General features: G+C 38.3%; 3 protein-coding genes across 3 annotated transcripts; 2 read left to right on the plus strand and 1 right to left on the minus strand.

The window, feature by feature from the left end:
- Positions 1–3,504: 3,504 nt before the first annotated feature.
- Positions 3,505–7,625, minus strand: LOC112542326 (uncharacterized). The gene is made up of 6 exons (XM_025174911.2): positions 7,422–7,625; positions 6,543–6,866; positions 6,076–6,393; positions 5,594–5,719; positions 4,469–4,515; positions 3,505–3,944 (listed from the first exon to the last, which is right to left on the minus strand). Exons 1-6 carry the CDS (start codon positions 7,456–7,458, stop codon positions 3,873–3,875), a joined length of 924 nt encoding a protein of 307 aa, XP_025030679.1. The 5' UTR covers positions 7,459–7,625; the 3' UTR covers positions 3,505–3,872.
- Positions 7,626–8,068: 443 nt separating this feature from the next.
- On the plus strand, positions 8,069–15,583 carry LOC112542327 (uncharacterized). The gene is made up of 4 exons (XM_088153300.1): positions 8,069–8,111; positions 8,895–9,203; positions 11,031–11,358; positions 13,860–15,583. The coding sequence occupies exons 1-4, from the start codon at positions 8,069–8,071 to the stop codon at positions 13,876–13,878; spliced, it is 699 nt and encodes a 232-aa protein (XP_088009426.1). The 3' UTR covers positions 13,879–15,583.
- A 1,330-nt stretch (positions 15,584–16,913) lies between these two features.
- On the plus strand, positions 16,914–23,048 carry LOC112542325 (uncharacterized). The gene is made up of 6 exons (XM_025174909.1): positions 16,914–17,163; positions 17,523–17,858; positions 18,723–19,034; positions 20,864–20,959; positions 22,050–22,099; positions 22,877–23,048. Exons 1-6 carry the CDS (start codon positions 17,121–17,123, stop codon positions 22,907–22,909), a joined length of 870 nt encoding a protein of 289 aa, XP_025030677.1. The 5' UTR covers positions 16,914–17,120; the 3' UTR covers positions 22,910–23,048.
- Positions 23,049–23,182: the final 134 nt, after the last annotated feature.

The raw sequence follows: 23,182 nt of genomic DNA on the forward strand, positions 1-23,182 counted from the left end.
ACACAGGAAAGAAAGCTAAAAGCAGCTAACCAAAGCATAACACAAAACTGATCCACTACATAACATTAACCCCCAAATGATTTAAATCTCTGGCATACAAAGAAATATTTCACTACTGTGGAAGAAAAGATGTATACAGGAATATGACTTAACCCCCGAGGCAGGGAGTTCTGCAGATGGGGAAGCCTATTGTATTAGTGCCTAACAATTGTCCATCATCAATTGTTTTCTCTTCTTCTTCCTCCCCCTCCTCTTCCTGTTTGCCTTCTCCATCTCCATCTCCTCCTCCTCCTCCCTTCTCCTCCTCCTCCTCCTCTTCCTCCATCTCGATCTCCCCCTTCTCCTCCTCCTCCTCATTCTCCCTTCTCTTCCTCCTCTTCTTCCTTGTCCCCCTCCTCCTTTGTCCTTCTCCTTCTCCTTCAATGGATCAATGAAGAAGGAAGCATATTTGATGGTCAGCTCCAGCAATAATGAACAGAATTTGGAGGGAAGGATCTGTGAGAGAGCTAATGGTGAAGAGTCGGGATGGTGCTGAGAGAAGTATCAGTGCACATAAAAAATGGGCAGAGTTTGGATCACATCATCATGGCTGTCATCTTGGATTTTTTTTTACCATATCCTGCCATTACCCATAGAAGGATCCATGCTGGAAAGATAGCCTGAGAGCCATACTAGAGTGGAGAAGTATGGCCCAGGGGCCAGATTTCTAAGAGAGCTCAAGAAACAGGGTTTTTTCCTCCTTTGTCCTTTTTTCTATAAAAATGGCTAAAGTAGCAGGAAAGCAAAACTATTGCTAAGCTGCCTAGAGAGGGGAATTAACAAAGCTCAGTGATTAGGTTTAGCAACTGTGTGGATGAAAAAGGGAAAGGAAATGCATGAAAGCAGTTAAAGAACTTTAAGGAAGCTTTGGAGATAGCTTAGATATCGTTTGGTTAGGCCTGTAATTAAGGAAGCACATATGCATGCACACAGAGACTAGGTAAGGACACTGCAATTGAACACCAGCACAAATTATTCGTCACATTCATCTCTGAGTAACCATGAAGTTCACTTTAGTTGGCGGAACATCACTGTGTGGTGTTACTCTTCTATCCCATTCCCTGATAGTCCCATAACAAAAAATTTGCATCCCCCCCCCCCAAAAAAAAAACTTTATTCAGGAATTGACTTAATCAGCAAAATGCTCAGGCATGACTTGGCAAGATACAGTATGTCTTTACTGCTGATACAATAAAGGCATAGGCACAGAGAGAAGATTTGTGTGCTATGGTACACACAAATCAACCCATTATTTAGGTCTCTGCTCCAAGGTTTAAATTCTAGGCTTTTCTGAGTCAATGGATACTTGGACATTCTCTCAGTGGCCTTGGAAAGCCCCTGAACTACGTTGACATAATTGTTTTTACCATGGGAGCTTCTTGTTCCTGCCTCATTCCTTACACCAAAAAACACTGGATCAAAGGGGATGCATACATTTTGAAACCATGGTTATAAGACATAATAAAGCCACAGCTCATTGAAGGATTTTCCTGATCAGATCCTATTCATGCAGATGTTTGAATGATGACCCAGTCGCTATTGCTGTTGTTTTATACATTTGGGTTCAGACTCCTGTCATGGGTGTGGAAGATGGAGCAGAACTCTGAGGAGGAAGATCACACTTAATTGAAGCAACGATTGTTCGGTTCCAGCTTACAAATGAAGAGGAACAGAGAACAATAGAAAGGAAAGACATTGTATAAGAGTTTTGAATTCTAGACCTAAAGACCAGCGAATGTTACACAGCTGATGTGGAGCTTAGGCAGATGCAGAAAGCAGTTTCCTAAGAACAATTTCGGTTGAGGAAAATTAAGAAAATGGACTTGGAGATCAAGCCAAATAAATAAATAAATACCATCCAGAACCCAAAGAAGAGTGATAGTGTCTTTTGTCATTAGTATTTTGCTCACGTTGTTTGCTTCTAGTTGTGGTTTCTGCCATGGGTCTTGTTACATATCTGTGGTCTCCTTAGCCTTGAGAAATGGACAGCAGTTGCCTAAAAATGGGTTTTGAAGTGCAAGCTATTTGTTTCATTTCCTGTTGCCTTTCTGCGTAAAATAAAGTGAGAAGAAGTCTGTCACCAAGTTTCTATTATGTCAGTAAATCCCATGAGTGTGGCTCCAGACCTAGTTAATTGCTATTGTTAAATATCAGGCCACTTCTCACCCTTAAAAGGGGGTTGTCCAAGCACTTAATGTAGTACCAAGATAATGCACTTTCTGATTAACAAAGCATTAAGGAAAACAAGTAGCAAACCAGTCCAGCACCACTGCAGCTCTCAAACACTTCTCTAGACAAAAATAAAGAAAAATGTACTGAGAATCTCTGGAAAAATCACAAGCAAGGTGCGTTGCTGAGGTTTTTTTAGACAAAAGGCTTTACAAGGAGAGTGCTACAATAGAGAAGGCCCTGCTCCTCACAGGCACCTCTAGATTCAGTTGAGGGGTAGATGGCAATTATATATATAGAAAGTATTCCTTCAAGGTCATCAGATCTTCCATTATTCTGTCTCCTTTTTTCCCCTCCTCTCTGAAGCTCATCCTGGAATGGGAGGCTGTAGTTGCAACCACATGCCCTAAAGCAGGTCAAAGTTTGTATGTGAAGGAATATCTATGGTATGTTCGCTCCAGTTACCTCATCAGCCAATATCTCTAAGATGTAACTCATCCTTATACTGTTTTATCCAGAGCAAAAAAGGGATGGTCCAAGAGGGACAATGTGCTACCTGGTAATGCTTCGGTCACCTCAAACTTGCAGAGAACATTTCCTTCTTTGTTCCCAACCAGACTGACCAACAGTCTCCTGCTGTTGCTGGGGACATTCACTTTCCCCCCTGGAAGCCTGGGGACATAGAAAGGATTAGGAGATGCAAAAATTCTGCTGGGAATGGAAATCAAGTACAGGGAGGGCACGAACATCCACGGCTACTCAAAGTGGAGGAACCCTTCCAGACAGAAACTGGACAGCTTTTTTTTTTTTTTTTTTTTTGCTGTCCCTTCTTTTGCAAGATGGGTATAAGGGAGCAAATCTGGAAAGCAGAAGATCCCATCCTCAATAAGCAAATCTCTCTTTTTCTGCAATTTACTTTTTGCTGTTTTTTTGATATGAGACCTCCATCCTGTCTTTTTCCTCAGAAAATTATCAGTAGTTTAACCAGATGTCTTTTTCTTCTCTGTGATTGCTCTATCCTATGTGAAAGGGAGTCACAGATTGATTGATTGATTGATTGATTTGTCAAATTTATATAACAAAAGAAGTGATTCTGGGTGGCATACAACAAGCTAAAAAACAATTACTAAATACAGAATTATTACTACTACTACTACTACTACTACTACTACTACTATTAAAACATTAAAAAACTCTAAAATACAAAACTAAAAAGAGAAAATATTGGGCGAAGGGATGTTAATAATAACAGATTATTATGAAACTGACGTAAACACATTCATATAGTACTGTACCTTTATTAAGTTACCTCAAAATCACAAACAAGTGCAAGCTTTCAATTTCTCAAGGCCTTTTCATCAGATAATTTACAGAACTCTTCCCCATTTGCCAAAAAAAGGGGGGGGGTGAGAAAACTAGTGGCTTATGTTGAAGTATTCCTTTATTACAAAAATATATTTATACTCATTTTCCGTTACATGACAGTTGGACGAAGTAGGGAATTATTTACATTGTAGAAGGGAAAAATCAAGGCCTAGCGCCACATTCTGTCAAAATCCCAGATCTGGGCTTCTAATCCCAGCCTCCAAAGGCAAAATTATGTTGTCCATCCAGGTTTCTGCTTATCGGTTTTGACAGGCTGCTCAGATCTTTGCATTCGCCTATCAAGATGTTTGTCTCTTCTTCCCATCCTCATTATTTGAAAGAAACACCAGCTGAGAGTAGCAAATGTCCTCCTGTAATAATTAATTGATTGTTGATGAAATAAAGTAATAGTAACAATTCATTGGTCAATTCATAGTCACAAGAGAACTACTGATATAGCCAAACTTATACCAAGTGGGTTTACTTCTAAGTATACAGGTGTATAAACCATACTCTTATGTATATAAGACATATATAGGAGTATATGCCATGAATGTTCTTCTTAGAAGAAGACTTCATTTTTCCTTCTCTCTCACATGGAAGAGAGAAACAAATCGTTTAAGAGTGCTTCACAGAGAATATGAAGAGATCAGCTAAAAATAAAGAACACTAGTCTGCAGATTTATTGACTTATTTATTAATTGATCAGATACTTCTTAAATCTTCTTGCCCCGGCCAAATAAAGGCACTGCTTTCCTTCATTGTGCTATGTGTCAGAAAAGCTCAGACATATGACTAGATCTACATGTTAAAAGGGTACCAATATCCAATAGGAAAGGGCAGTAGCAAAGCTTGAGATATTGTCCAAAAAAGGAAAAGTAGCGAAGAGCCATACCTGTGATGTCTCTAAAGCTGGTGGCATTGAGTCCTTGGGTTGGTATCCTTATGGGCAAAAAGGAAACAAAAAAATGAAATGTCATTTTCTTTGCTTTTCCCTCCTTATTTCAAAATTTAATCCAAGATTGTGATTTTAGAGAATTAACTCCAAACCAAACTTTGGGCATTTTGGAGTTTTCTCCTGACCCCCTGGGCTCTTGAAAGCTCTGCCTTTTGCTTTTCCCAGAGACGTTTAGCATATATAAATCAAATCAATCAAATCTATAAACAGAATAATAATGTTAAGACTTGGAATAGGACTGCAGTGGAAACAGATAAATGGTACCATGAAAGAATTGGGGTTACTTCCCTTGCTGTTCATTTGCTCTCCTTTTTAAAAAACAAAACAAAAAACACAAATCTTGCTCTTTGCACTTTTTAAAGATTACCACAAAAGTCTGTTGTTCTGAATCTCCTTTGAAGATCATATATCACTGGTCTTAATCAACCTATAAGGGTTCTTTCAAAGTATTTTCAAGCTTCAGAAGCCACTTTTGCTTATGAAAGGGTATGGAAAAGAAATGCCTCTTTGCCCACAAATGGGCCATCAACCCTTTCTTACATCCGAAGCCCTGTGGCTTGCCTTCAACCCGAAGAGGCTAGGGGAGAGGCTAGGTGTACTTTCTGCAACCCTCTCCAACTGGAATTTCTTTTTGAGGGAATGTGCTGGGTGCCATGCAAGAGAATAGCAATGTTTGCTCAGGTCTTTTTACTTTCATTTTGTTCTGATTTATGACCTTTCTGTATTTGCTTATTTGTACATTGTTCTGAGGAGCCCTGGAGGACAGACCTTAATCATTCTTTCAATCAATCAAAGGATAACAGCAGGGGCATACTGAGAAAGGATCAAAAAGTCAAGACGGTGGTTGCACAGTGCACATAAAAAGGATGGGGTGGTCCGTTTGAGCATGTGGTCACAGCTGCCATCTTGACTTTTTTGACCCCACAGATGAATCTGGATCACAGAATTATTAACTTACACTGTATCCAACCCCAACTGTCATAGTAAGCCTTAACATGTGAATACTTCTATTTTGCAAGCCAGAATGCTACAAAGAAGTAGGATATATTTTCCTGATATTACCAAGCCTAGAAGGACAGCATCGAATCCCAAGCCAGGTCAGGATAAGCAGCAGAAATGCCAGCATTCCTATGACAGCCAAAGGTATTGCATAATGTTGACAATCATTTCTCTGCGAAGTCCTTGTTTCTGTGGGAAGCGGGGAGAGAGAAAGGAGGTTGGTTTACTCACAACTGCTCATAGTAACCCCAAACCAACTAATTCTATCTTGAACCCCATTTCACAAGTTTGGTGAAATGCAACAGGAAGGGATCCATTTTGGCTGATTATCTTCACCAACGTTCAGCATTGCTCACGCACAGTTCTTTTACAAGACTCTGGCTTCCTTGTGACCTTTTTGATGAAGCTCAAATTGGTGATCAAGGAGCACCCCAGACAATGTATAGTGAGGATGACATTACAAATCTGACTCACTCAAATACCACTTCAAACCTTGTGGGTGAAAAAGCACCAACATTTTATCATGGGCATGGAAAATAATTTACCTGCATACAATGTGGTGCTCAGATTCATGGGGGTGCCAGATGAATTGAATTTGACTTGGCAGATGAATTTCTCCCCAATGATAGAAAAGTTCTCAGGGATATAAAGGACGCTGACAAATGTTAAGGAGCCACTGTGGTTTTTCATTAAATGAGTCTGTCTGTCTTGGAGAACTTGAGAGGTATCCCAGGATATCTCGACCCAGTTGGAAACTCCATGGACCACACAAGCCAGCTGGCTGCCACTCTGCATTGCCTGGAAAGGTGGATTTTGTGCAGGAGGTTCTAAAATCATCATCCAGCTGCTTGAGGTATAACTGTCTGATGAGGAAGAGGAAAAGGAGGAAGAGGAGGAGAAGGGAGCTCAGTAAGATCCATTGGCTGAAATTAATTGTTCAAGTGAACAACTGCTCCAAGGGACACAGCCTTAGCCCTACTAGTGGTATTTCCATTTCAAATCCATTACTTACCTCCCACAATCAAATAGAGTGCTTTGGCAAAGTTTAAGGAAAAGTAATTTTGGGTTCTGTCCGCACACAGATATAAGCCAGAGTCCTCCACTTTCGTGTCGAAGATTTCTAGCATCAATTTTTGTGCTTCAGTCTTGCAGTTAAACTTCCTGTCAGTTCCACCAATCTTACAATCATTAGTTAAAAGTAATAGCTCATTCTGTCTTCTTTTATACCAAAGAAGGTTATGTACGTTGTTGGTAATGTTTTTTGAAAAATTGCACACAAATGTTGCGTTTCCCCCAACATCCACAAATAGTAACTGATAGTTCTGGGCTTTGTATACTGTGAAGACAAAATAAGAAGAATCTGTTGGGATTCTAATTTTAACTTGAGTGTCATCTTAGGAAGAGGGAGGTAAAATATCATATCTCACCTTGGCTACAGTTCTCTCCACATGACCTTGGGCCACAGATTATGAGGATCTGTTTCCCATTGGAGGAAATATATGGTATAATGGGACAAAGTAAGTAACTTAAAAGGCAGCATTACTCCTTTAGTAGAATACTGTACTTCACTAGGATGAAAAGCAGAATCAAAGTTGTGGAGAAAACTCTTAAGAAATTATGTTAGGAAACCATACAAGGTTTTGTGGCATTTTAAAGACTATCAAGTGAATTCTATTTGATTTTGTGGATTGAAAATTCCTAAAACGTTGTTAGTCTTTAAAACACCACAAGTTTTTTCCTTACCACAACAGACTAGGCTGTCCCTCTATAACGTACAGCCTAGTTAGATAACAACATTATTACAAGCTTAACTATGTAGAAAATCTCTTCTCTGAATCAGATCCAAACAGTGCTTAAGCTAGAGATTTCTGATAGAGTAGATTGGACTTACCGATGGAGAACAGAACAAGGTATTTGGTGAACAGCATTGCTAAAATAAGAGCATCTGAAGAAGGGCTGGCGATTTGTGTACCAGGTGGGTGGCACAAAGTGTTGATGGGGAACTGTCAAGAAAACGTTGGTGTGATGTGATTCACCACTTAGGTTGACACAGTGATGTGGATTCCGCTGCCTGCATTTCACCACCCCCTGCTAATTGTTCCTCACATCTTTAGACTAGAGCAGGATTGCAGGATTTTAGTTCACTAGGTTAGTTTGGGGTCACAGTTCTTGCTTTTTGGCTCCTTTGCTTGGCAAGCAGATTTTACATACAATTAAATCATCATTATTTGAGCAGAATACTTCGTTACTCAGTAATATAAATGTTAGTGCCGGTGGAGAAAGACTTGGATTTTCTCATTGCATAGTTCAATGTCTTCCTAAAACCCTGCCTGCTTGCACATTTTTTAAAAAAGAAAAGCTACCAAACCTATATCCAAAGTTTTCCCAGTTGAGGATGTTTTTCTTGCCCCTCCTAATCTTCATTTTCCTTCTCTACAGATTGACAGGAAATCTAAAGGTGTTGATGTTCATGGACTTCATTTAGATTGAACTGTTAAAAATTAACTGAAGAGGTTGGAAGCTGAAGAGGAGTGTAAGATGTTTGCCCATTGTGCTGGGATTCTTCTACTTGTCTTGCACGGTAAGTGTTTTCAAAAATCAATCTTATTCAGACTCAAAACTTATTACAAGCTTTTCTTCTAGAGGTTAATTATCATCTGTGAAGGGTGCTTTCAGATTACGTTTTTCTCCAGTTTTATTCAGATGGGTTTTTTTCCCCTCATCCATGTGTAATCCGGTCTCCTTTTATCTACATGCACATGCCCACACAGTATAAGGGATAAGAAGTTATTAAATTGTATCTATGACTTGTCACAATATTACTTCAGACAGGTTATCTCAATGATCAATTATAGCACATCATTAAAAATAAGCAAAGTGTAACTGACAACTTTCAGTATTTTCTATCAGCAGAGTGTAGCTAATAGTATATAAACAGGATATTTCTATCCTGTTTATACTGGTTTGCATAATACGTTTAGTTCATAGATAAAACTCAAGAACTTCCCAAATTATAACTTATTACATATCATGCATCTTTTCCCTAAGATACTGTAATTTTGTGTTATTCTTCATAAGGATAGTAATGTGAAATATATATTTTGTGGGGCTTCTACACCAACAGCTTCTAGGACTGTTAGTCTGTTGTGTAGGCTGTATGAATCCTCTAACTGCTCCATCAGCCAAGGTGATGGTTTTGGGGTCTGCACAGGAGGAAATCCATCTTTATGTGGATTGCAAGATTGAATGCACTGCACCAATGAGTGAAAAATACATATGCAAACACAGAGACACACAGAGGCACACTCATATTTTCTCTCTGCTTCATTTTGTAATAAAAGGCTCTTTTGTTTTCTTGCTGTAGCTGCTGATTCACAGGGGAACAAAGTAGAAAATATTGTGTCTCCTCTTGGAAAGACGGTAAGTATCAACTGCAAAAATTCAGCTAACGCTCTTGCACGGACCTTGACCTGGTACAAGGAAGGACACAACAAAAACCTGCGCGTGATTGATCAGAGTGACAAGAACTTGAGAAAAGAACAAAAGTGCTCCTCACACAGATGTGATCTGATTATCAACAATGCACAAAGGAATGCCTCTGGTGTGTATACCTGTGTTGTAAACCCTGAGAAGAAGGTACTACCCATGAGCAGGACAAGAGTGATAATCACAGGTGAGAACGCAAGCAAATTTTAAGATGTCTTATTAAAAGGTTGCATTAAGCCTAGACCTGCTTCTCTTCATGCTGTTTCCACAGCTCCCATGGTTCTAATGTTTCATCCCATTATTCTGGTGGGAGTATTTGAGATGCAGCGACAGGGTTTTCTCTCTGCACTGATTTGAGTTGGGCTACAACAGAACCATGGTCACTAGTGGAAACTGGATATACTTGCATATATCAGGGTCTTGGGAAGACCCAGGTTCAAGTCCACCCTCAATGAGAGTAGTAACTCACTGAGTGACTTTGGGCCAGGTACTCTTCCTCAGCCCATCCTACCACACAGGATTCTTGTGAGGAAAAATTAGGAGAGGGCTATGTATACCACCCTTAGCCTTGAAAGAGAAGCAGGATATAAATCTAATAAATAAATAAATGACGTGATCAAGTATAGCTGATAAAAATGATATTTGGGTTGAACTAGAAGGAAGATGGTTCACAGTGGAAGGTAGACAAATGGTGCCCACTTCAGTTACAAGAGAAAACCCATACTCCTTCACCATCTTAAATTGTGAATTGTGGCCATGAAATATGGAAATATAGAACATTCTTGGATGTCCTGCCAAAGTTTGGTCATTCTTTACTGTGAATAACCCAGATACATCTCCTTCTGATTTTCCATTTACATACACTTTTCACAATAAGCTTTAAAATGTATTGGCCTTTGGCTGCTATAATTTGCTCTACTTGTGTTATCACCTCTCCAAATGTTTGTTTTGATCTCATTGCTAGCCTACCTACCAGTTTTATGAATGCTGTGCTAACCTATTACTGTATTTCTACAGTAATGCTAACCTATTACTGTAGAAATAAATTTAATTCAAATTTAATTGAAAAATATAGTTTAAAAGAAATGTAAAAGAATGCACACAAATTCCTTCTTGGATGGAAGGGAAATTTGAGCTACCACACATTTAAATATGTTTTAAATAAATCTATCCACAAACAAACAAGTTCTTTCCTTGACAATCCAAGACTGGGATATGTGTGAAAAGTTGCTTTAGAACTTAAAATGCTGGTATGACTTACTATCTGAGTTACTGGTTCAGTTCTATGTGATTAGACTTATTTTAGAAGTTATTTTAAAAATCACACACACATATATATTGATTGATTATGTGCAATCAAGTCGGGGTCCACTCTTAATGATCACATAGATAGATTCTCTCCATGATAATCTGTTCCTCACCTGGTCCTTCAAGTCTTCCAACTCATTGCCTCTGTAACTGAGTCCATCCACTTTGCTGCTAGTCATCCTCTTTTCTTCCATCTTTCCCAGCATTAGAGCCTTCATCAGAGAACTAGATCTTCACATTATGTGAAAAATGCACATATATACATATGGATTTAAAAAAAAAACACAGAGACCAAAAAAGCAAATCATATACCTGTAATGAAAAATTAATATTTCCTTATTACTCCTCCCATACATTGATATGTTTGGCTGGTAGAAAGCAGTCACCATTCCTTTGGTTAGCAGAAGCCAGAGCTCCAGCATCATAATTTTGTCTCTTCAGTGTTACCTTATGGACATTCTGGTGGCAATCAACAAAATACCACTAATTCCTTAGAGTGAATATCTGCAGTGGAGCCTAAGAATATATCCAACAATGCAAGCTGTGGATACATATTAATTAATTGATTTATAACTTTACCAATCTCCAAGAACACCTCGACCACAAGGCAAAGACATAGGATTTAGAAGTGTTGTTGACCAAACTGAACATAAATAATTCAAGGGACATAAAGCTAATAACCACTGTCATTTTCCATCTCTTGTAGAAACTTTGAAGCCAAATCTTTCTATCCTTGTGCCATCCTTCTTGCAGGATGGATCTCTGAAGCATGATATCCCTCTGCTATGCTTCCTTTTCAATGTGAACCCTATTTCAAATTCTGTCATTTGGAATATTAATGGGAAAACATATCAGGATGGGATGGATGTTGACGTGATAGACGGGAAAGGAGCTTTCAGCATTTGGAGCCTGAAATTGATTCCTCCAGAGGAGTGGCACCCAGGAATGCCTTATGCTTGTTCATACCCAGGAGACAAAGTGATCATGCTGCAGTCTTCACAACAGGAAGTGTCCTCAAATAGGAAGCATCACAGGTACAGCATGGCAAAATAGACAAATCAGTTGATCTCTCCAGAAACTTATAATACAATCATCTCTAACCTGCTGTCCTCCAGTTATGTTAAACCACATCTCCCATCATCTACACTTAGAAAGGTAGGAATTTTAGTCCAACAGATGGACAGGTGGAGGCCAAGAAAATTGCATGGATGTGTCCGTATAGCCGCTAGGAGTCAAGCACAACTCCAGGGAGTCTTTTCCTTTTTTATATCTGGAGTGTACCTGACTGGGGAAACCTGTAACCTTATAACTCAGAGCTGATCCTTAGAATCTTCTTGCCTTGGCTTCTAGACAGCCCACCTAGCTTTCACCAGGGCCATATCCTCACAACAAAGGCTCCGTAGTGTTGCCAGTGTAGAGAGTAAGAAAGATGACCTTAATGGAAATATGCAAGAACCATTACCTAGGCAAAGGGGGCTGAAACATCTTGTAAGGCCTGAGAAACAAGGTAATATTTGGAAGCGGCTTAGGAAAATGCCTCCCCGATTCATTGTAATATAAGAAGGAGGAGGAAGTACAACACAATCAGACCCGCAAGATTCTGCTATTATAGCCAGTCTCAAAGTAGTTTTAGCCTTCCTGTGGAGTTGATTTCCTGGTCTGATCTACCTAATGTGGATGGCACTAAGCCACTGCTAAGGCAGGCTGAAGCTGGACCAAGGTGAACCTGCAGGAAAGTAAGATTTCCATTGAGAGATGGAAGACAACATCTATTCAAGCATTTGGATTCTCACAGAGGAGAAGCCTAAGGGAAGTCAATGAACTGCGGGATACACCAGGCCTGCTACATCACCACTCCCTCCCATACAGCCATTGAGTTCTGCATCTCTTTGTCCATTTCTGTTTTAGCTGCCAAAGAGATCAGAACTTCATCTGGTGTCCATTGTTGCCCTGTTACCATCAGCCACAGCTAACCACTGCTTTTGGACAGAACCATCCTGGGCATTAGTGACCTGTGACTGCTGCTTCTGTTGGGACAGGTGGCAATACTCTCCAGCAAACACTGACATGAGAGAGAGGAGCAGGGAAAGTGAAGGACACGCAGTTGGCCTGGTGGAGGGAAGAGAAGGAGGCAGCTGAGAAAAAGAATCATCTCCTGCCACTTCCCTGCTTTATGCTCCTGTGACGACAGCACCAGCTAACTGTCGCCTCCATTTCAGAGCAGGGAATCTACTAGCTTTGTTCCTGATGTGTGTTAAGAGGAAAGCACCTCTGTGAGTGGGTATATACAGTATGAGGCCTCAGAGACATTGCTCTGTAAAAAGCTAGAGAAGTATAGATGAATAAAAGGTTAAGCTGGGAAAGCAGATAGGGCTAGAATACCAAGGCTATGGATTTGTGAAACAAGAGTTTCTGGTGGTTGGGAAAAAGGAAGAAAAATGTATTGGAGGGAGGGGGCAGAGTTCTAAGCATAGCTACCTTGGCAAAGGGGTGCCAGTGGAAGAGCAGGGTGGCTAAAGTAGCTCTTAAGAAATTCCTACCAGTTTCAGTTCTTTCCCAGGACAAAATTAGCCTTGGTTGGAGATCTGATTGCAAGCAGACAGGCCTGCACTGATGATCGTCCATCAACTGAAAAACTTCAGCCACTTGCATTTTGGACCAGTGGCTAGTCCAGCTGGTTGTATTTATTTTTCCCTTCTCTCTTTTCACATAGAACTGCTTTTACAGGCTTCTCTTTTGGATTATCCCATATTATCCTTCTCTTTTGGATTGCACTGTTGATTCTATTGTTCAGAGTGTATGTTTTCTGAAGCAATGCATTTGACAGTGGGTTTGCCTTGTACAAACTATTATTTGATTCCTAAGCCCTTCTCCTTCTCCTTCTCCTCCCAGGAAATAAAGATAAGCCAGATATTCAGGAAGAAGATCTCAGAAGTAACTGGCATCCTTACCTGATGCCATTTTGGAAAGTTCATGTTGTTGAAGGGTTTTGAGATCAAGCAGTCAAATTCTGCTAGAATTAATAAAGAAGGAAGGCTGTACAGGGAGTCGGAATGGGAACTATGGGCATTATATATGAGTAGGGTATTAGAACATTCTTATGTGAAACCTAGGATGATTGAAAATAGTTTCCAGAACAGTGATGGCTGGGATGATGGACTGGAAAAAGTGTTTCTGGAACTAGCATTTTCTGTTAATCTGTTTTTCATTTTAGCTGTTTTTATATTCTAGCAGAACAATTTTATTTAAATTGTCATTTTAATTAAAATAGCCTAAGATATAGACAATAAAAGCAGCCAGTTAGCATTAAAAATAATAGTAACAGGGAAACTAAAGAAGTCTACACAGAAGGTGTTCTGAACTAAGTAATTCTAGGGTTTCAGCCCCAAATAGTTATTTAATGTTACATGTGGGTAATGGAACTCAGCAAAACAAAACTCAAAGAGCTTTCTGATGCCATTTTCAAACTGTAGACAAATAAAGAATCCATAATCATTGCCGAGACTGCCTTTGATCTTCCTGTTTTCTTCTTTAGATCAAAGGTGCAGAACTAAATCGGAGAAGCTGAAATGTGCCTTAAAGGGATTGAAAGTTTTACATGATAAATAGAAGATGGAAAGACTTGCAAAGAAGAAAGTGAATGACAGAATTTAAAGGTTTTAACTTGAAGAATAGACGTGCTTATGCAATATCCAACCTTTCCTTCCAATATATCCCTGTGATTTATAGTCCACAAGCATATACTAAAGACTAAGTTGCATTTGCCATGACTCCATGTGAATTTTGAGGAGGAGGCGCTGCCTTTATTCTGAAGTAATTTGAACTTTATCTCAACAATTATCTACGAGTTGGGTGCCTGCCAGTTTTTATGATATTCAAATGTCCAAGTATTTCTCTTTTATTATATCCAGCAGTGATCGTGTGGAAACTATAACACAATGCACAACATGTATAAAATTAGTTACATGACTACCTTGCAACACTTCCTCTATACTACCCAAATTAGCTTGCACAAAGATCTTTATTTTCTCTTAGCAAAACCCTCAAGGGTAAGCTAGATCTAGACATAATGGACTTTCTAAGCCTTTTGCCTAGCTGAATATAATTCAAAACTAGTTCTTTCCAGGCCAGATCCCACACCTTGTCAATTGCTAAAAATATAGTGGTACCTCTAGTTACGAACGCCCCTCCTTACGAATTTTTCAAGATACGACCAGCTCCGGCCCCAAAAATTTACCTCGACATGCGAACTCTGCCTCAAGCTATGAACCGGATCTGCGGCCATTTTCCCTGCTGCCACGCGGTCGCGGCTTCCTGTGGGCGAGATCACGGTAGCAAGGAGACATACGGTGAGGCTTGTGGTGTGTTTTGTGGCATTTGGAAGGTTTTTGGTGTGCTTGTCAGCATGGCTCCAAAGAAAATGCAGAGCAGGCTGGCAACTGAATTTAGACAGGTTTTTCCCCAGAACTGAGCCTGCAGCTAAGAGGCAAAGAAGAGAGGAAACCCCTGAAGGAGATCTCCCCAATGTCCCTTTGGAGGGGGACTCTCCCTTCAAACAATAGCTGCCTCCCCACCCCATTCTCCCTCTTCATATTCTGCTGTACTGTACTTTTTTTTCATGTTTTTGAGGTTTAAAAATAAAATGCATATGTTTCAGAACTGTTTAGCCGTATTTACATTGAACCTTATGGGGGAAATTTATCTCGGGGTGCGACCAAATTCGGAGAGCGATTAGCCATATTTACATTGAACCTTATGGGGAAATTTGCCTCATGGTGCGACCAAATTCGGAGGGTGGAACGGATTAACCGTATTTACATTGAACCTTATGGGAAACTTTACCTCGACTTGCAACCAACTCGAGTTGCAACCAGAGTCACGGAACGGATTAAGTTCGTAACTAGAGGTACCACTGTAGTTTTTTCTTATGTTACTGGATCACTGTAGATAAATGTTCTATCTCCTGCTTGCTAGTCTAACATTTCCCCAAGTATACTAGGATGGCACCTACTTTCTAGAAATAAGTCCCTCACCTATATTTTGGAGGCATAAATCTTCATAGTTGTGAACTATGCCTAAAGATCCATTCTTTTGCCTAGAGATTTCTTCTATCAATGTTTGTATGGATAGTATGCTTGTGTTTAATTATATTGCATATGCTCCAAATGCTTTTACTTCTTGCATTTTACTTTTATGCTTATCAAATTATGTTTTATCAAAATGTATGTACTTCACCTGAAGATGTCTTTTGATATGGGATAAAAATTACATAAATAAAACATGCATGACAAAAAAATTGAGTGTGGAATTCATGTCAAGTACAGCTGGGAAAAAGATCTGTGGGATTCTAAAACCACAACCGGATTCATAAGAATTACATGGTGAACTGAATATGTAATCAGATCTAAGAGGCATCATCTTACAAGAGTCATCCATTAACAGAAACATGCAGTTCTCATTTAAAAGCTAGGAAAATAGCCTTTTTGTCATTATATGCAAATATATGCCAGTTCTGTCAAGGTATTGACAGATAAAACTCAAACAAGGACAAAGATTAGTTTAATTGATATAGCCCAAATCAAACCCTCCATGTCAATTTAACATTGTGCATTTTCTTTAAATTGTTTATAATTTGATCCGTAGCTAACAAAATCTGAGTTAGAGACTTGCTCAGATTTGCATATGCAAATGTATCTGGAGCACATCTCAGCACCAAGACTGAGACGAAGCTGGAATCTCTTGGGTGCAATAAGAATCTGTCAAAGGACAGATAAGACTATTTTCCTTCTTCTCTTTCCATACACAGAGTGAGGACATAAGAATCTTTTGGATTAGATCATGTAAGTGGACAATCCCACAAACAAATGAACAAAGCCTGTTCTGCAAGGACAGAGATAAGTTGAATGGATCCAGATGTAACTATGGGTGCTTGAAGGTGCTGACATTTTCTAGTGTCCCAGTTTCTTGCAATAAAATCATTTCATATCAGGGGCCTCTCCTTCAGCTTGACTCTGAGTCTGTCAAAACAATGAACAACCCTTCAGTGGAAGTGGATTAAACTTTATTTGACAGCATTTTATTTTAGATCAGCTTCACTGTTTTAAATATTCCCTTACTAAGATTTGATAGCTAACTGAAATTGGTCTTGCACCAAATGCAGTGGGTGAGTAGAACATTTGATGCTGTGACCCTAATAAAACTGGGCTGAAGCAGTTCATTAGATAAGAGGCTATAAGAAGTTCCATTTAATAACAACAGTTCCATGTAACTTTTTTTTTCTTTTTTGAGCAGCCATTGTAAACCTTCTTTCTTACCTCCCATAATCAGAAAACTCCAGATCATCTATTGCTGAAAAGGAAGCTAGCATTAATTCCCTTTTGCAAACAAATACAAACCAGAAATAGATATAAGATGCCAAGGAATATAATGTCTTCATGTCTTGCACGGACAACATGAAATATGAGGCTGCTAGCAAAACTGGAAGAAACATAGCTCTCAAAGCTCTGGCCTAAATCCTGCCTCTGATGTGTGCAGCTTTAAGCAGTTGAACCAAAGCTGGTTTCTGATAAAGGAACACCTCCTTGTGAATGTTGCAGAGTGCTGCTGAGGGCCATTAGAAAAACGGTAACACACTTCTTAGTCTCTAAAATGCCACAAGACATGTGGTTGCTAAAGAAAGATCATCGAGGTGTCTCTCCTAGCTGAAAGCAACCATGGGCTTTTTGTAGATTTCCCAGGCTCTGGATCAAAAAGGAGTCCACCACTGCAGAATTGCAAAAATCTACAGCACAGAAAGATGCTTTTCTACTTTGCTGGGTTCATTCTTATGACATGGCAGGGTAAGTATTTCTGCTTTCTTGCACAATGATTTGTTTTCACTGAAGTTTGGGAGTCATCAAGGGGTACAGATAATATCAAACTGAATTATAAAAATGCCTCAAATGAGAACAATAATATATAGCATTAATACAATGGAGATAACATTCAAAAGTTGTCCATATATTAGTTCAGTACTTAGAATCAACAAATGATTAAATCATATCCTGGTATCCTGATGTCATATTCTCCCTTTGTTAAATATCAGAGTTACTAATGAATAAATTATTGATACTAGAATTTCTACTTGTAATAATAATTGCCTTTAAGTATTCCACTGCTTACTCTTATCTTGACTTCCTTTTTTGAATATTTATTCTAGCTTCTGAGATGAGTAAAAAAATCTCACTATATTCAAATTGGATTGTGGAATCTCCTGGAAAAACAGTGGCAATCCAGTGTAGCTTCCCAAGAGAAGAATCTCAGTTCCCAGCAATGTCATGCTACAAGGAAAGGGAAGACAAGCACCTTTATAAGATTTATGATTGTACCATAGGTGCAAAGTCAGAAGGAAAGTATTCATGTAGCACGGATAAGCAGACCTACTACGCTCTAGTTATTAGTAATGTGAGCAGAAATGACTCTGGAATTTATCACTGCTTCACCCCTAAACCTGGGTCTTATGAAATCTGTAACACAACTCAACTGATCATCACAAGTGAGTGTTCCAAAAGAGTTTGACAATGATTTTATGTCATGCCAGGATGAACTTTCTGCCCTACAAACTATACTAATCCAAAATTTTCCATTGGATGAGTAAGATTGCATTGTGCAGGAATCAAAATGGATCAAGTATTTTGATTGGATGAAAAGCAGTGTTTGCTTTACACATTAAAAACCCGATTGTGCATTATCTGTCATACAGTTTATCACAACCATTTAGCTTCCTGAGTTTGCTATTGCTTTCTTAGGAAAACATGCATTTTCTTCTAGAAAAGATGGCTTCCCCATTTCATCTCATCATAAATGGATGCCCTCTCTTTTCCAATGGCATTTCCCCAAGTTTATTGTTTTAGAGATATAAGTGATTTAGTCAATAGTGTACGGAGTTTTCCTACAATACTCACCCTTGCCTTATAAGTCAATTTCACGTTTTCTTCCACACACAGTAAGTTTAGAAATACTTCTTCTTTCTTCTACCCCTCATTTTCTCCCTGCCCCACATTTACTAGTTTTACTATTATCACCTAATCCAAAGTGTTTTAATAGTGGTTACCACAACTTTTTAAAATCAGGCAAATCACTTTATTTTTTCATAGCACTTTGGAATGTTTATTTTGATATATGCACGCATCACTTCTTCCCTCCCTGTGCATCTATTTACCGTTGTCCTTCCTAAACATTTCAGCTCTGTCTTTCTGCTTCTAACTGAAAAGGCAGGGCTGTCCTAGGACTTTCTGTAGCTTGTCCTGAAGGGGAAAATCAACAGACAGGATGATGTCTTCCCCGGGCTTGAAATCCTTTGAGCGTGTAAGTAGTAGGATTTTTTAAAATGTCACAACACTTTTATGATTCTTTCCAGGTTTTTCTAGGCAAAGCCTTTCCATGCTTGCACCTTCCATTGGGGAGGATGCTCAGGTGAAACACAGTATCCCATTACTCTGCCTGTTCTGGGATGCAAATCCTGCTTGGGATAGTATCTCCTGGAATTTTGCTGGGGAAACATCTCAGGATGAGTATATTAACCCAACATATAGGCAAGAGCTTTTCAACATATGGAGCCTGAAGATGATTTCTTTGGCAAGATGGATCAACAGAACATCTTTTAGTTGTTCAAGTCCAAATGGAAACATGACTTCTGAAGTTATTAAAAAAGGAGCGTCTGCAAACACAGGTATGATACAGCAGGGTTAGGAATTTATGACACTGACAACATCTTCATCTGGCAGCACTGCCTTCCAGCTAAACTCTAATGATACTATCTATAGAAGGGTTGGATTTTGAAGAGGGATTTGAGGAAGTAAAGAGGATGTAGCCCCCGATTGGCCTTCTGTATATAGGCTAGATAGATTGGAGATAGTCTGGATTGGAGGGCAGCAGGTGTGATAGTCTCAGAAAGGGGGGGACAGGGAGAAAAGTGTATCTCTCCCTCTTGAAAAAAGGCATTGAATATAATTGTATTAGATACATGAAGAACTAGAAAGCCAAGGATTTAAGGAGATAAACAAACAGCCAAAATAGAGTTCTGTCTCAATATGGGTCACCACCTGAGTAGAAGATCATTCTTGGAGTTTAAGGTGATGAAGCAAGCAATGTGAACTACGGCAGAATTTCAGTAGCAGACCATTGGATATTCAGAGCTGGTCACTGCAGAGCAAATCAGCAGATCACAATTCATATGGCCCTTCACCCTAACCAGCCAGGTATGGCATTTTAGGTATTGAGTGGTAGAAGCAGGCAACCCAGGCAATTGCCCAGGGCTCCACATTTGAGGGGTCCCCAGTTTTGGTACTGATATCAGTGAATAAAACTAAAATAAACATTTCAGTGTTCTTTCATAGTATTATATGAAAATATCTGATGCCATCAGTGTGTATTCAAGTGAATGATGATTAAGAGATGATGATATGTGAAGATAAGTTGAAGCCTTCCAGAATGAATAAATGAAAAAAATATCACAATTTGTTAAGATATATGCTGACAGCTACAAGGACAGTTCTGACCCAATGAAAGAGACACTTTGCTGACAATATCGGAATGGGAAAACAAACCTGGGGAATTTGCAATGGCAAAATTAATGTTATATACCCAGGACAGAAGTTTGGCTAAAGTAAAGCAAGAATGGCTCCCCCATGTATCGTGTGTAACACAACAAGGCAATCTCAGACACTCTAGAGTACAGTTTTTAAGGGGGAAATCATTGATGAAAAGACAGTAATTACAAGCAATGTCAACGTTTAGAAATATTTTGATACAATCACCAGCTGGGTACAATCGGAGGGAATTTAGAATTTAATATTGCTTTTACTGCTTTTTCTCCTTTTTATTGTTTTGTTTCTTTTTTTCTCTCTTTTCCTTTTCCCTTTTCTTTCCCTTTACACGATTATGTGCTTTTGTTTCAGGACACTGACCAATAGTGGTGATATCGATATTAATATTAATGTGTAGAGTTTTATAGATATTTTTAGTCATTTATGAAGATGATATAATGAACCTGGTTCTATGCATTTAATTAATTAGTTAACTGATGGATTGATTAAGGAAATAAAGAATTTTAAATTTTAAATCCTTTATTTACTGATATTTATTCTTTATCCACTATGTCTTTTTCTGCCTCTTCTTCTTTTATGGTCCTATTTATTCTGTTCTTTAAATGTTTTAAACAATTTTTTTTTTTTTTTAAAGTTTCACCTACCCCCCCCCCCCCAAAAAAAAGGATAGGTTGAATCCTTCATCATGCAGATATATGAAGAACAGAATTTTATAATTTGTTGTTTGCTTTCAATTATGAAGTATGCTAATTGTACTTTCATAGCAATTTCATAACTTGAGAAATATTAGAACAAAATCAGATATATCACAGCTGGTAAGTTGCTGATAGATTGTAAAAACTGGGTCCCCATTTAGACTCTTGCCAGTGCCCCCAAAATTCTAAGGCTACTATTGGGGACAGGTAGGCACTTACCCCACAAATAATGCATTAACTTTCTGTCTCTTTTACAGGGCAATGTAATCTCTTTTTATATTTTGGAGTACCTTGTATCCTCCTCCTATTTTCTGCAACCTTATGCTTAATCTTCAGAAAACATCCTGCCCGAGGTAAGTCCTAATGATCTATTTTGGTATGCAGTTGGTACTAAATAGAAAAGCAAATTCTGTGACAATATTTTCTCCTGCTGCCAAAATTCAAGCCAGAGTGGCTCACAATATGAGGATGTATTTCCAGCTGGGGTTAGATAGCAGCAGTTCCCATATTTGTTTGCAGAAACAATATTACAACAGTCTTCATGCTTTAGGCCAGAACACACATAAAAGGAACACGTCAGAACTAGAGTTTGATTCAGCAGCTGCCATGCAATCAGCTCACCATCTCAGTTTCTCTTCAGTCCAGAGGGCTTCTTTTACGTCAAACCAAGTCTCCAGGAGATGACATATTCTCAGTGACTTTTTTCAGAAACAGCCTATACATACATACATACGTGCATACATATATATATAATTTTTTATTAAAACTTTTTAAAATAGAAGATAAAAACTAATACAAACTAATATAAAGTAAAAAGAAAAAGAAAGAAATAGAAAGCAAAAAAGTGCAAGAACAGAAAAAAAGAAAGAAAAATAGAAAAGAAAGAAAAAAGATACTAGGAAGTGGCTTCTGATATTCTTCACGGCAGTTATAAGTACAACTATATTTTAACCTCTTTCTTATGTAATCTTAAGTTACATCATAATATTCTTTCTATAATCTAATATAAAAACAGTGTATAGAGATGCACGTACAGTATAGATTGTGTGCATCATCTGTTGTGAGGTTATGTTTTGTCTCTTAAGTAAAGAAATAAATAAAAATACTTATTTTTAAAATAAAGAAAAAAGCTGAAGTAAAGACTTACCTTCCATGACTTTGCTTCAAGTGCTGAAAAATTGGCTGTATCATTTCTAATCTTAATTTCTGCCAATACTATAGAAACCAAGCAATAGTCGAAGTTGTCTAAATATAAGGAAAGCATTGGAACAATAAAGCGGGTTCTTATACACTTATTAAGTATATAAAAAATATTTCAATTTTCAGCCCATGATATTTTCAGTGGCAGTTTTTCCAGGGCTAAAATAGCAATAAATTTGTAAAGTGCATTGCAGCACATCAAGCTATCATTCAAACTCATTCAACCTTGTCTTCTCCTGATAGGAACTGTACAGGAATTAACTAATCAAATACTCATGAGGAATATCCATCAGGTAACCAGCATTTCAAAACTATGAGTCTTGTCAATATTTGGAAAAGTGCTTGTGAAAAATAAGTATGAAGTCTTCAGATAAGCCAATGTTTTCATAATGGGAAGTGAGATTCATCTTGGATTAAGAAATGGGGAAGAAGGAATATAAAGGGCTGTGGAACTGCAGATTTAAAGTAACAGGTCAGTGGACAATGTTATGAGAATAGGCTTGTGTGGGCCTACTGTATTTATATCATTACCTCTGCTGAGCATAAATGACCTCCAGATGACCAGCTGCAGAAGTTTAAACTAGAATAAAGTTCTTAGGTGTTTTATTTTAAAATTCTCAGTATAAAGTGAACTGTAAAGGAAGCTTTGAGTGAAAAGTCAGTTTTCAAATTAATGTGTCTTTGCAATATTATAGAAATCAATTTAATCTGTAATGCATCACTCTGAATATTCATTATTCTTACCAGCATAATCTAATACACTCAAAAGTCACCATCCCCCTTGAATTCAGTGGATATGAGATTTTAAATTGCCCTTTTAATATAGATTGCATGATATCAGATGAATAAAAGAAGTCAGTTCAGAATATAGAAACTGTAATAGAACTGTTATGAATATTGGAATATTAATGGAACAGAGAGACTTGTTTCAAGCACAAAGAATACTTTTTTTCATTTTAGAAAGAAGCATTTTGATTTGATTTTTCAGAGGTAGGAAATGTAAAAATAACACCAAGTTCCATTTTATCTGAGAGAAAGGCTCATGCCATTTTTCATTTTTTTCCTTCTAGGCTGATTATTCAGAATTCAGTTGCAGAAATTGAAGTATGGTCCAAAAGAAATGGCTAGAACCCTGTGTTAAATGTCTGTGTCCCTTTTATAAGATGAAAAAGCACTGAGAAGAAAATATATTTCAGTTTGTAAAGATGATCTATTTTGGGTTGCTAATTGTAAATCTTTGTATTAAACACAGTTTAGTTTGCATTAATGTGACTCTATGCTCTATTTTTCAAATCTTCCTCTGGTGGCCTGAATGTGACCAAAGGCAATGAAAAGGGAGTGTGGAAACTCACATCAGGCTTACCTCTGGTGAGAAC

The sequence above is a fragment of the Python bivittatus genome, unplaced genomic scaffold (assembly GCF_059951505.1).
Source record: "Python bivittatus isolate LINGU-HERP-01145 unplaced genomic scaffold, Pbiv_v1 ctg000700_np1212, whole genome shotgun sequence".
NCBI classification, from domain to species: domain Eukaryota; kingdom Metazoa; phylum Chordata; class Lepidosauria; order Squamata; family Pythonidae; genus Python; species Python bivittatus.